The sequence below is a fragment of the Bos indicus genome, chromosome 2 (assembly GCF_029378745.1).
Source record: "Bos indicus isolate NIAB-ARS_2022 breed Sahiwal x Tharparkar chromosome 2, NIAB-ARS_B.indTharparkar_mat_pri_1.0, whole genome shotgun sequence".
Lineage (NCBI taxonomy): Eukaryota > Metazoa > Chordata > Mammalia > Artiodactyla > Bovidae > Bos > Bos indicus.
The window spans coordinates 38,801,532-38,814,769 of NC_091761.1; the positions used below are offsets into that span (position 1 = coordinate 38,801,532).

The 13,238-nt window shown below is 33.9% G+C and overlaps 1 protein-coding gene across 1 annotated transcript in view; it reads left to right on the forward strand.

Moving 5' to 3' along the window:
* The window catches only part of ACVR1C (activin A receptor type 1C), an 85,176-nt gene extending 77,693 nt beyond the window's left edge, over positions 1-7,483 (forward strand). The window contains exon 9 of the mRNA XM_070767667.1: positions 24-7,483. Within this exon, the coding sequence (XP_070623768.1) occupies positions 24-149 (126 nt within the window). The 3' untranslated portion in view covers positions 150-7,483. The remainder of the gene's footprint in view (positions 1-23) is intronic.
* The last annotated feature ends 5,755 nt before the right edge of the window (positions 7,484-13,238 follow it).

Here is a 13,238-nt window from a genome sequence, read left to right on the forward strand (position 1 = left end):
TTTTGATATTTTTTTCTCTTAAGGCACTCCGAGTCATGGGGAGAATAATGCGTGAGTGTTGGTATGCCAATGGGGCAGCAAGACTAACTGCTCTTCGGATTAAGAAGACTATATCTCAACTTTGTGTCAAAGAAGACTGCAAAGCCTGATGATGAAAATCATGTTAAAAAGAAATAATCACACAGCTTTCTTTCTCATTTTCCCTTTTTATGTGAATTTTTTGCCTTTGTTTTGTCCTTGTTTTTGTTCTACCTCAAAGATAATGCAGTGCAGTATTTAAGTGCCCAAAGGCACCATGAAAAAATAACGAAAGTCAAGTGTGGGCTGGAGTTGATGTCATCTACTCCCCATGTTGTCTTTAATTTTATTTTGAAAAGCAACACATCAGCTCATCTTTTTATTTAAGGAACATATTACAAAAGTGTAAAATAAGCTATATAAAGTAAGAAAAGTTATTAAGGTTTTATTTTACTTGAATCAGGAGCACATGAATGAATAGAAAAAAATATAAAAGCCCATTTACTTTTTCTCCCGAGAGGAAAACTTTTCATTAAAAATGTGAACTGGAACATATTATATCTAAACAAAGCTTTAGATTATATAATCTATGGTTTTTTCTATTTTTTTTTTAATGAATAGGACCTTTAAAAAATTAAACAGTGCTCTGAAGTTTAGGATACAAAATATGTAAAAGTAGACCTGCTTGATTGGAAGATGGAAGTGAGATCAGATCACTTACTTGGTTTCTCCTTCCCTGTCCTCCTACTCTTCGTAATGTACAACCACAGCAGCTCCTGAGACAAACAGTTTGAAAGTCACTGAGATTGTTACTTTCTCTTATTTTCACATGAGATACCTGACATTTTGAATCATTGAGAAATGTCCCAAAGTGACACAGCTAGTGACAAAGCCAGTGTTAGGTCCAGATCTTGTGATGATCCACGTGGTAGGTTTAGCTAGCTTCCTACTTTCCCTTTAATTCCTATAGTATTTCTTCTCCCTGTGGAGAAACAACATCTTTCATGATGATATTTGTGGTTTAGTCCAACAGAAGGCAAATTATTTTGCAGAATCCTAATGGACCTGGATGAACTCCCAGGACAATATCCACTGATGTTTTCCTCATGGAAATTCCATAGTCAACCTATTTGTTAAATAGTTTTAATGTTCTCTCAATACTTCCAGAGATTAATCCGTCATAAAAATCCATTGTCAGAGATTTTTTAAGGCTTTTTTTTAATGTTTTTAAGGCATTTCAGAGGTCCCTACTACCTTTGTACATACACATTTAGAAAGAGGACAAGAGAGGAAGAGGTTACTAGGAGATATTTTGAGGAAAAATTAAGAAAACTCTTAAATGAAGTGTAATAACCAAACCTAACTAAGGATTATCAGTAACTGTAAAGGATATTCTCTTGTCCTTTCAAAATGAGCAATGAGTGTGGAAGAATGCTCATGATAATTTTGCTTCTACTTCCTGTAGAGACAGAAGTGAAACATTCTGAATAATACATGGGATATTAAATATTTTTTCAAATCTATAATTCTGCTTTGGCAATGTTAAATCTTCTAAAACATTGTTCAGAATGTTTTTATTCTTCTAAAACGTTGTTTCCTAAACCCTGTTCCTTAGAATGCTCTTCTGAGATGATCAAAGACCAAAAGTATTCTTTGATACATCTTAGAAAGTGATACTGCATATTAGCATATTATGTGCTTTGTGAAGTCTAGCAGTAAAAATTGTTACTTGAATTTCTTTAAACTGGATTTCCCAAATTATTTGACCAATGGGACTCTTTTTATAAAAAAGAGGGGAAACCTTTTATTAGCCTAAGTTTTAGTTTCTACAAAGCATGGCTTGGGTAACAGTGTTCTAAAGGATGTGCTCTATATAGAGCACAATCTAGTGATTACACTTCATTCCACTATGAAAATATGTTACTGAACCCATCTTCATTTGACTAGGATGAGCTATCAAAGGCAAGAATCGGACAGCTCTAGCTTGCATATTCTTTCACTCTCATTCATGCAGTTGTCCATTCATTAAAGAATATCTTCCTTGCCACAACTTTGGGTCCAATAAGGAAATTAAAAGATGGATAGGTTCTGTTCTCAGGGATTTTGAAGTCTAATTTGGGAATAGGAACAGGGGTGTGGGTGTTTGGGGGAAGTAAATTGGCAAATAAATATGATACAGATTAGGGTGTCTCAAATTCTGTGTGATGATGGTTTTCAAAAACAAATCCCAATTTGCAGTGCATTTAGAAAGTATCTTTAGTTATTCCAGACAATCTAAATTATGTAATCAATTTTTAAAAGTACATATGGGAAGAGATTCTAAAAAAAGCTTATGTGAAGGGGTAATCTTGCTTGTGCTTGTTACTTTAATTTCTCATAGATTGTTTCTGCATATATGAGAATGAAATTATTTATGTACTATGATTGTATGACTTTCAAACAAGAATAATATTTTCTCTTTTATTCATGTATGTTGGGTGAATATACTTACTTAATTTTAAGAGATGATTTAAATCTCCATTTTATTTGACATTATGTTTTATAATCTATTTGAAAGTGTCCATAATTCCATAATTTTATTGATTCAACTTTCACTCTAGGGCAATCTGTACATTTTGAGATATTTTCCTCATTTTTGTGTTGGTTAACTGTACCTCCTAACTGAATAGTCTTATATTTCAATTTCCAAAATATATTTTTAAAGAAAAGGGGTAGGTTAACAAAAATGATAGGGACCTTAACTCTCAGAATGATTATAAATAGAAAATGCTTACAAAATAGGATATAGCTTAGAGCATTAGACAAATTTATTGTATATAACCTATGATGTTAAACTTTATATTGTTTCTTTTTGATAGAGTCTTACTGTGTAATATTTATTTCTTTTGAATTTTGTTGTAAGCAAAAAATTATTCTTCTTAGACTCAGAGTGTCAGTGTTCTTTTCTCCTTTCAAATATTTTGGCTTTGGGTATAATGTGAAGCTTGGGAAAATGCTATTTATGAAATTTCAGTACTGTATAAAGTGATGGAATTTAAATGCAGCATCACTTCCTTAAACTAAGGGAAACATCATTTGTTGTCAATATTTCAGCATGAACTTGTTGCCTTATAAGCTAAGCATTTAAGGATGTAATTGGTACAGATTCTGTTGTGTGCTTTATTCTGTCTAAAATATTTGGCATGTCACATCTAGAATTCTTAATTCATATTCTGACTTGAAAGTTAAGTGAAACATGACTGTGTCGTGCACTATTTTAGGTATAGCACTTGCTTCTCATCTTTATACTTTCAATTAACTTTGCATTTTAAATTTCCATGATTATATGAAAATAGTAACCTGATTCTAGTGTCTGAAGACTTCAAAATCAGCTTTTATTTTAAAATGAAAATCTACAATAGATTCACTAGGTTAGATGTTCCATAAACATTTATTATTTGTAATACTTCTACCTTAGTAGAATTATTAAATAAAACAAAACAAAACTACTTCTACTATCCTGGAATTTTGCCACCATTTGACTTACTGGGGCAGAGAAAACTCAGGGCTATCTTAGAATTTATGCAAAAGTACTGGAGAATCCCATGGACAGAGGAGCCTGGTAGGCTGCAGTCCGTGGGGTCGCAGAGTCGGACATGACCGAGCGACTAACACTAGCCTGGCACTAGAGCTCCAGGGAAACTACTAGCAAATCATCCGAAGGCAGGAAACCCATGTTTGCCATTATACAAAGTTCAACTTAAAAATACTTAGCAGGGAATAGTTTCTGGTTAGTTATTTTAAAATAAATATGGAAATGTAATTCATTTAAATAAATTTAAAGTATGGATATTTTATTTCCCATAAGGAAATCAAGAAAGTAACAATAGCAAATGAGTGAAGTTAATGTCAGTTGATGTTTTCAATAATTGTTCTTCTAGATGAATTTACAACTACAGCATTTTAAGTTATTTGGAAATGTATAAGAATTAGTATCTTAAGATGATGTCATTGTGTTTTTCAAAGAGTTTATAAATATTTTTTCTTTTGTGAAACCTACTACTTCTATATTTGATAATATTTTGTGTTAACTCCCTCCACAAGCTACCACATGGACTTGATGTGTTATTTAGTAAAGACAGTAATCCCTTTGTTCCTGAGAGTTTCTTCTAGACAGAAAAAAATTTCATTTGGAATACAAAAATTTCATTGCAATGTTAAATAGAATTTATGTAGTATAGAAAATTTTCAAAGTGTTTTAATGCAGAATTTTAGTTATTTGACTTTTTTTCTCCCTCTAGCTTTTCTTTTATATTTCATTATTTTTCACCTCCTTTTAAAATATTCTCCCTCACTGTCTCCCCAAATTATTTTTACTCTCTAATTAAAAGAGAAGACTAGTTACTATGTAACTTAATCATGCTACTATTTAGCCTTCTAATGAAGGGAGAATCCCTTGGTGGTCTAAATTATTTTAGAGGTATCAGACAAAATTGAAACCCAGTATTTGCGAATTGCAAAGGATATAAGAGATTTTATAATTCAATTCCCATATTTTGTAGATGAAGAAAACAAAGATCAGAGATTAAACAACTGCTAGTTATTAGCAGAACTAATATGAGAACCCAGTGGTGATACCTACCACAGTACCCTGCCATATCCAACATTTACTAATTAAAAAATAATTAGCATCTATCTGCACCTACCTTAAAGGTAAACTAATGAATGTGGCAATGATCAAATCTCACTTCTCTTGATTTCTGCTAAAACAATTTGCTCACTTATGATGAGATTAGTGAGAAAAACCAAAGTAGGCTAAGGAAGAACTGTAAAATAGTTGTCAACCTAGGTAGGCAGCCATTGGAGTGCTGAGTAAAATTTAGGAATTGTGAGAATATAGAATTTTTTCATGCAAGTAGTGATAGGAGACGCTTCATGGCTCTTCTTGTCTCCTTTCTATAGGGACTGTTTTTTCTCTGTATACATTGGAGCGGGAATAAAAAATGATTTGATAGTTAAAATGTGGGATCATGTCTAGTAGCACATTGTCTTACTTCTTTCTTTTCTTAGTTTCTCATTAGCTCATCCTCATTCTTTCAGTGCGTTAAATAATATCTTTGCTGGATTTCATCAGTTCCAATCACTGTTCATTTAGTATTCTAGCTCCCATCCAGATCACTACACACTAAACCTCCTAACAAGACTTTAATTTCCCGTATCCACATATGAGGACTTTCATCTCATGCCTTTTCTGGCAATTTTTCATTTGGCCTTGTGAAGAATGTATTTGTTAATGGCAGAGAAGACTTTCTTTTAAATTTTAAAAAGACTAGCAGTCTAGTTAAATTTTAGCTTTTAGTTAACATACAACAAATGTCTACTTTTGCCTTAATGATAAATTCCACTTAAGAGATAGTGGTGTGGACAGAGAATGAGAAATATATGTCCCATAATGTGATTGCTTAATTACTTTCTGCTATACTTCATACTATTGCTTTGTTTTGCTTTGACCATCTTTTAAAATTAAGCCATTATGCCATATGGTTTGGGATATAATATTATTTTGAAATTAGTTAGTAATCCCCATTGAAAAATCACTCTATTAATATAACTTCCAAGATACTTTTTAATTCAGTCATAGATTAATACAATAGTTGGGAGAGTATGAGCTCTATCTCATCCTAGATTTTAATATTTTCAAATATGATTATATTTTCTTATCATTGGTCAATGTTATTTTAGAAGAAGTTTTTCTCTCCATATCTAACTGTTTTAACTGATAGATTTTTACGCGGGAGTAGAGGAACCTGAGTATTAGCCTGGCCATTAAGAATCTGACTGCATTAAGGAAATTAGCCCCACACTGAGTGTCTGCAGGGAGAAGGAAATGGCAACCCACTCTAGTGTTTCTTGCCTGGAGAATCCCAGAGATGGGGGAGCCTCGTGGGCTGCCGTCTATGGGGTCGCACAGAGTCGGACACGACTGAAGCGACTTAGCAGCAGCAGCAGCAGCAGGGGTTGAACTCCAACCTGCAATTGGCTCTTCAACTCAGAAATATTTTTATATTTTACAGAAATGTACCGTATTAGCTTATGTATCTTCAGAAATGGGCCTGCTTATACATCTTCAGAAAATGAGACCTAAATTTCAAAATGGTTTCTGACATCTGCAAATTAAACAGAGAACTTGGAAAAAATACTTTAAATTTTCATGCTACATTCCCAAGAGAGCAAAAGAGATTGCATGTTTATCCTTTTGACTTAATTTTTCAACCCAGAAAATAGGCAGCAAGACACAGGGATCCTAATTTTTATATCTCCACTGAGTTTTTATTCAACGCCCAAATCTATTCACTCATTTTGCCTTTAAAAAGGCAATTACTTGCCTAAATTCTAACTAGTGCAGGATTAGAGTGTGACTTACCTATATCTCCATTTCTTCCAATAGGCTAAATATAAGTAGCTGAATATTTTTAAAAATCCAATAATTTTTTCTCTTTATATAAAGTAAGATTATTTTAGACAAAATATTAAACTCTAGTTCATTTCCACAGTGATTAGTGTTAAGTTCTTATACTCTTCTGATCCTACACTAGAGAAAATTATTCAAACTTAATCTGTGTTTCACGTTTTAAGATGTCCTAAAAACAGAAAATTAGATTCACATCTCAAAAAAAAAAGGAATTTTGGATTGACTTTCAAAGTACTAATACTAATTATACTTTTCTTTTGGTAGTGTGACTTTTCTTATACCTAAGAACTTATTACAAATGTCAAAACCATTGCATTTTGACATTGCAAAACATGCCTTGAACTCTTGAACTACTGTGAAAAGAATCACTGTTGTAAAGACTTATTATAAACTAGCTGAAATTTTTAAGAATGTAAAAAGATATTACTTTTCAACAGACAGGCACAAATGAATGTATATATGAAATATGAAGAAATAAAATAGGTTTTAAAATGAGAATTAGACAATAAATTACATGAAAAATATGCATATGGAGATTTTAGTAGTTGCAATTGAATCATTTAAGCTGAAGAGAATTCCAAATTCCAGAGTAAATGAATGATATTCAAAAGTTTCATTAAATTCTAGTCTGTGGAAACATGCATTTTATAGTAATACATGTATACTTGTTTTGTTTAAAAATAAGAGTATTTTAGTGTTTAGTAAGAACTCAGTGATAGTCTTCATACCAAAATGTTTAACTTAACCAACAGCAAGTCATCAAAGTATTTATTTTAAAGCTTTTAAAAATATTATTGCATAACAATAATTTATGCGATTATTAGCTTTTAGCTGTCTCCAGATGTAAATAGGTATTTACCTAAATGTTATATTTTTATGTATGCATTTTCCAAAAATGTATTGTTTTGTAAGTGGCAAAGACAATAACTTAAGCACTCCTTGCACCTGTTTCTGTGAAGCATATAGAGCTCTATTTTAAATAAAATGTGTCATATTCCAGTTTCTGTACAGTTATTCTATTATTTTAAAATTGTATTTATATTTGCAGGTAGTTTGTGAAGGGGGCTTTGGAAATTTAATGCTGGCTCCATGGGCACTGGAATTTTCCTTCCTTCCTTCCTGGAAGAGACATTTGCTTTTTTAACAGTACTTTGGATGGCATCACTGACTCAATGGACATGGGTTTGGGTGAACTCCGGGAGTTGGTGATGGACAGGGAGGCCTGGCGTGATGCAGTTCAGGGTGTCGCAAAGAGTCAGACAGGACTGAGCGACTGAACTGAACTGAACTGAACTTTCTACATGAGACTTAGGACTATAGTCTTTGTTTTATTTTTCCTGTTGAGTAACAGGAAAAATATTTGAGTGTTTGTTGAAAGACTCCTGGCCTGCTCTCAAGCCTAAAATAGCTTCCTTCACACTTAAAAGCTTAAAATACTCAAGAGGTCTACAGATGCCTGAGGGACACAAACCCTGAAAACTTCTCTGCCTTTATTTCACAATCCCATTACCTCCAGCCCCAGTTGTTCTCCAGCTTGCTGCTCCTTGAACCTGCCCTGCACATACCTGTCCAAGGGATTTGCTTTGTTTTCTCTGCCTGTATTGTTCCCCCTCTAGATATTTGTATGGCTTAAGTTTCTGTTTGAAAACCATCACACCAAATGGGCCTTTTTTTTTTTTTCTGCCACCTTTTATAGAGCAGCACCGTTTGTCATTCACTATCTACTCAGTCTGTTTTATTTTCTTTATGGCATTGTGTATTAACTGACATTATATGTCATGTATCCTGTAGTATATAGAATCATGATGACTAGGTACTTGAGCACTAGAATTAAGGATAATTTCAGTCAAATTTGAAGATGTAATTTTAAATCATTAAGACTAACATATTATTTTGCACAGTCAGAAATATTGTATGGAATACATTAACACCCCCTCCCTACTCCCCAACAAATATCTGTTATAAAATCCAACCAAGAATAGTTTAGCCAAATTCATAGTGGCTATTCCAGACTGACATTAGGAGAAAATTAGGTTGGTTTTTAGTTTTAACCCTATAAAGATTTTTCTAGGACTTAGCATAGAGAAACAGAACTTTGCATTGGTTTTGTTTTTGGTGTAGGTTCTGAATTTCTTTTGCTTCTTCATTTTTTTCCATTTGGGGGGCCGTTTTGTTGTGTCTTCATTATCTCGCATTGAGTACTAACCAGATTCACAAGCCAAATATTTTTGTTCAATAATCATTAAATCGAGCTTCATTAACTTCTTGAATTTGAGGAGAAAGACAAAATACTTTACATCAATCCTATGTGAAACCTATGCAATAAATAAAACTGGTGGTTTAGTTTCAGTAGCACGAGTGGTTGTGTTTTATCTTCAGTTCTAATTTTGTAATAACTTTTAAGTTAAGATTTTTATTTATTTTTCATTGGAATGTAATTGCTTTACAATGTGGCAGTTTCTGCTGTACAATAACATGAATCAGCTGTATGTATACATATATTCCTTCCTTTTGAGCCTCTGTTCCACCCTCCCATCCCACCCTTATGGGTCATCACAGAACATCGAGCTGAGCTCCCTGTGCCGTACAGTAGCTTCCCCTAGGTAGCTAGTTTACCCATTGTGGGGCATGTGTGCCAATGCTATTCTCTCAATTTGTCCTACCCACTTCTTCCCCCAGCATTTGATTGTTTTTACACTAATGTGTTTAAAAGTTGAACAAGCTAATGAAATAATTTACCTAATGGGTGAACTTAAAATTGAAGAGTTACCTTTTTTCCGTTAGGATGGATTCCTGAACGTCAAAGAATTATTAAATCCAGGCTGTTTTATGGGTTGTTCTAGAAGTGAGATTTTAAAAAGATGCCTTATGACTTTTAGAGGAAATGAGTGTACATTCAGTTAAGGAGCATTGTTAAAATTTTACTTGAATAGTTTCTTTAAAATTATTTGAAAAGAAGCGTTTTTCTATAGTTTTTGCTAACGCTATATCTAACAAAGTTGTAATTACAATCACTTCTAAAACAAGTTAAATTATTTTCCTCTTATATATTAGTCAACAAATCTTTGTCAAATATTGCTGTTAAATGCATAGTATCATAACAGTCACTGTAGGTGGCGCTAAGGAAACAGTAAGTTCCTGTACTTAAGAAGATAATCTATTTAGGAGGACAAAGCATGTACACGAATTGCTATCCAACCTTAGAAGTTAGTAATACAGAAATGTTATAAGGAAGAAAATTATTAAGGCTGAATATGAGTACAGATATTAAATCATAACACAGATATGGAAATGAAGTATGAGTTAAGTTGAAAGCATCATTAAAATTAATGAGTTGGTGCTGTAGGGTAGGAAAGATTTGTATAATAGAGAAGTCCTTGGTAGTGGTGAATAACTATAGAATTAGAATGGAGGGTCTGATGGGGTTCAGATTATAGCATTTAAACTTGGTTATGTCTTTGAGGGAGGCTGAAGATTTTAAAAATGGTGAAACAGTGGAAACAGTGTCAGACTTTATTTTTTTGGGCTCCAAAATCACTGCAGATGGTGATTGCAGCCATGAAATTAAATGACGCTTACTCCTTGGAAGGAAAGTTATGACCAACCTAGATAGCATATTAAAAAGCAGAGATATCACTTTGCCAACAAAGGTCCGTCTGGTCAAAGCTATGGTTTTTCCAGTAGTCATGTATGGATGTGAGAGTTGGACTATACAGAAAGCTGAGCACCAAAGAATTGATGCTTTTGAACTGTGGTGCTGGAGAAGACTCTTGAGAGTCCCTTGGACTGCAAGGCGATCCAACCAGTCCATTCTAAAGATCAGTCCTGAGTATTCTTTGGAAGGACTGATGCTGAAGCTGGAACTCCAATACTTTGGCCACCTCATGCAAAGAGTTGACTCATTGGAAAAGACCCTGATGCTGGGAGGGATTGGGGACAGGAGGAGAAGGGGACGATAGAGGATGAGATGGCTGGATGGCATCACCGACTTGATGGACATGAGTTTGAGTGAACTCCGGGAGTTGGTGATGGACAGGGAAGGCTGGTGTGCTGCGATTCATGGGGTTGCAGAGTTGGACACAACTGAGCGACTGAACTGAACAGAACTGAACTGAAGGTTTTAAAGCAGCAGTGATAATCTGAAGTTGGTATTTAATAAAGGTAGTAAAAGAGCTATCTTAGGAGATTTATCAAAGAAACCTGAAAATTCTACTGTTAGCTTTCCTCCCCTAACTGAGAGATAGCAGACAGGTTAAGAATTTCAAGACAAGCTGTATGGTTGGTGTCATGTAAGTGTCTTCATATGGTACTTTTCCCCCTACTTTTTAATATGTCTTAAAAACATTTTTTTTCATAAGAAAGAGAAAAATTAAAAATTATTAAAGATTTCATCTTTAATAATTTGGTTTTATCTTAAATATGATACAAGATATTTTAAAACACACACACAGAGAAACAATCATTTTTAAAAGTCTTTCTTATAATTTTATCTGTGCATGAAGAAGTTTCCAGGTGCCACTGAACTGTGTGTAGTAAATTTCAAATATTATCAAATTCAGTTTAGAAATACTAATGGTGATTTCATAGAAGAACCCTTGCTTCAGCAACTTAGGAAATTACACTTGATTTTCTTTTGAGTGTTACTCAGTTGTGCTTGAAATTGTCATTTGAACCCTTCCAAGAAGCAGGTGGTTAAATGTGGGTTCTGTTTAACATTTACACAAAACATTCCAAACACAATGCACTTTTGCTGTTTAAATGTCTACCAGCTCTCTCTTCTCTCTCGTAGCCTTTCTTTCCTGGGCCATTTGATTTAACTTCACTACATCCATGAAAGGAGAATTGGTTCACAAGTAGTTACCTGCTAGGAAGCATTAGACTATTTTTATAATCTTCCAACTAAAGCTTTTAATGTGGCAACGGCTGGTTCCTGAAGCAGTTTAGGAAAAAAGACCTGCTGAGTTTGCCTTTTATTTTCAAAAGGAAAGATACAAGGTGACACAATCGTGTGAGATGCAAGTGAACCAGAACGAGGAAGTACAGCCTAGTTTTCTGCACAGAACAAAAACAAGACTTTCATTTCAGTTCTATACCACAATCTGGATCTTTGCTTTTATATAACATGTGAACTCGGGTTCATAAAATGTGATTTTCTATATGTGAAGTGTAGTTCATAAGATGTGTTTTTCTCTAAGTCCGTTTTCCTTTGTCAGATATATATGGGTGATATCCTGAATCTCTTATTGAGAATCCATTTGCTGAAAAGTACTTATTAAATAGCCTAAATTTACAATCAGGTAGGAAGATTACATTCATAGAAATATTCATAAAGATACAAAGACTTGGCTATTTCTTCTTTATTTCTATTATTTCTTCTTTACTTTCTGAAACAGACTTTTATGAAGTGGGATATATTCTCTGTCCCCATCTCCCCCTCTCATCCACTCCTCAATCCACTGTAATAGACCTGTTCTCAACACTCATCTAAAATCACCTTCTCTATGCTCAGGAATGGCCGTCCATAGCCTACTGCAAAAAACACGTCACCCTTCACTTTCTTAGTCCTTCTCGGGTCTTTGACACAGAATGTCCTCTCCCAGAGTTATTTTTCCTTGTTTTCTGAAATATCTCTGTCTCCTGGTTCTTCTTTTCCTACCTCTTTTTCTCTTTCTCAGCGTTCTTCACATAGTTTCCTTTCCCTGTGTATTCCTTAAATGCTAACATTCTGGCTTTGGCTCTTTGCAACCTAAAAATTCTCTTTTTGTGATCTCATCTGCTCTTTTGTCTTTAACAAACCTACATGCTTATAGTCCAAACTTCTCTTCTAAGATGCAGTCCTAATTTTTAGTTGCTTCTTGATGTATCCGCTCTGATGTGCTACAGTTACTAAAGACTCAAATGTTAAAATGTCTTCTTTTTTTGTATTTGACTTCATTTGCTTAGCATAATATATTTGAGAATCATTCACGTTGTTAGATGGCAGAGAACCAATTACTGCACCAGATAGTCTGTCATGGATAAAAGCAGAAGTATCTATTTTTACTTTTAAGTTTTTAATGTATTGTATGTATTTTCCTAATTATTTATCAATAAGCTCGTCTATTCAGTGGACTAGGTCTTTTGAGACTGAATCAAGTAGAGTAACTGCAATAAAATTTTGGGCAGGTCCAACTCATTAAAGGGGGTTCTAACAGGCAATGAGAGAGAGAAAGATCACAATCATTTGTTCATATTGAGGAGTTAGTATAGACAGATGGTGGGAGGTGGTGAATGTTAACTTCTGAGGTACAGACTACTTGTAAGCATTTTCGAAATTGTCTCTGCAATGTTCAATGTCAGTGTAGAAGTAGCTGGAAAATAATATTTTCTAGCATGATCATGTTACTCAGATCTTTAGTTTTAGATCCCTATCAATTTGCAATTTTTATAGAACACTAGAAACAAAACCATTGATTAATATTCTAAGTGAATATAAGTAATAATATATACTTTAGACAGTTCTATCCAATTTCTGATGATAACAAATTTTTCTTGTTTGGACTGGAGATTAGAGTGGCACGTGCCTGACACGCCTCCTGGTGGAATACTTCCAGTCCTCATTCTTACTACCGCTTTTTCTTCTTTTCCTTTCTGATTATGTGTGTTCTTCCATTTTCCACTCTAGTAACGCAAGAAGCAGTAGATAATGGGAATTACAGTGGTGAGGATTGGTTTAGAAGGGGAAAGAATTTTGCTTTATTACTTCCTTCTTCACATAGCTTGGTCACTT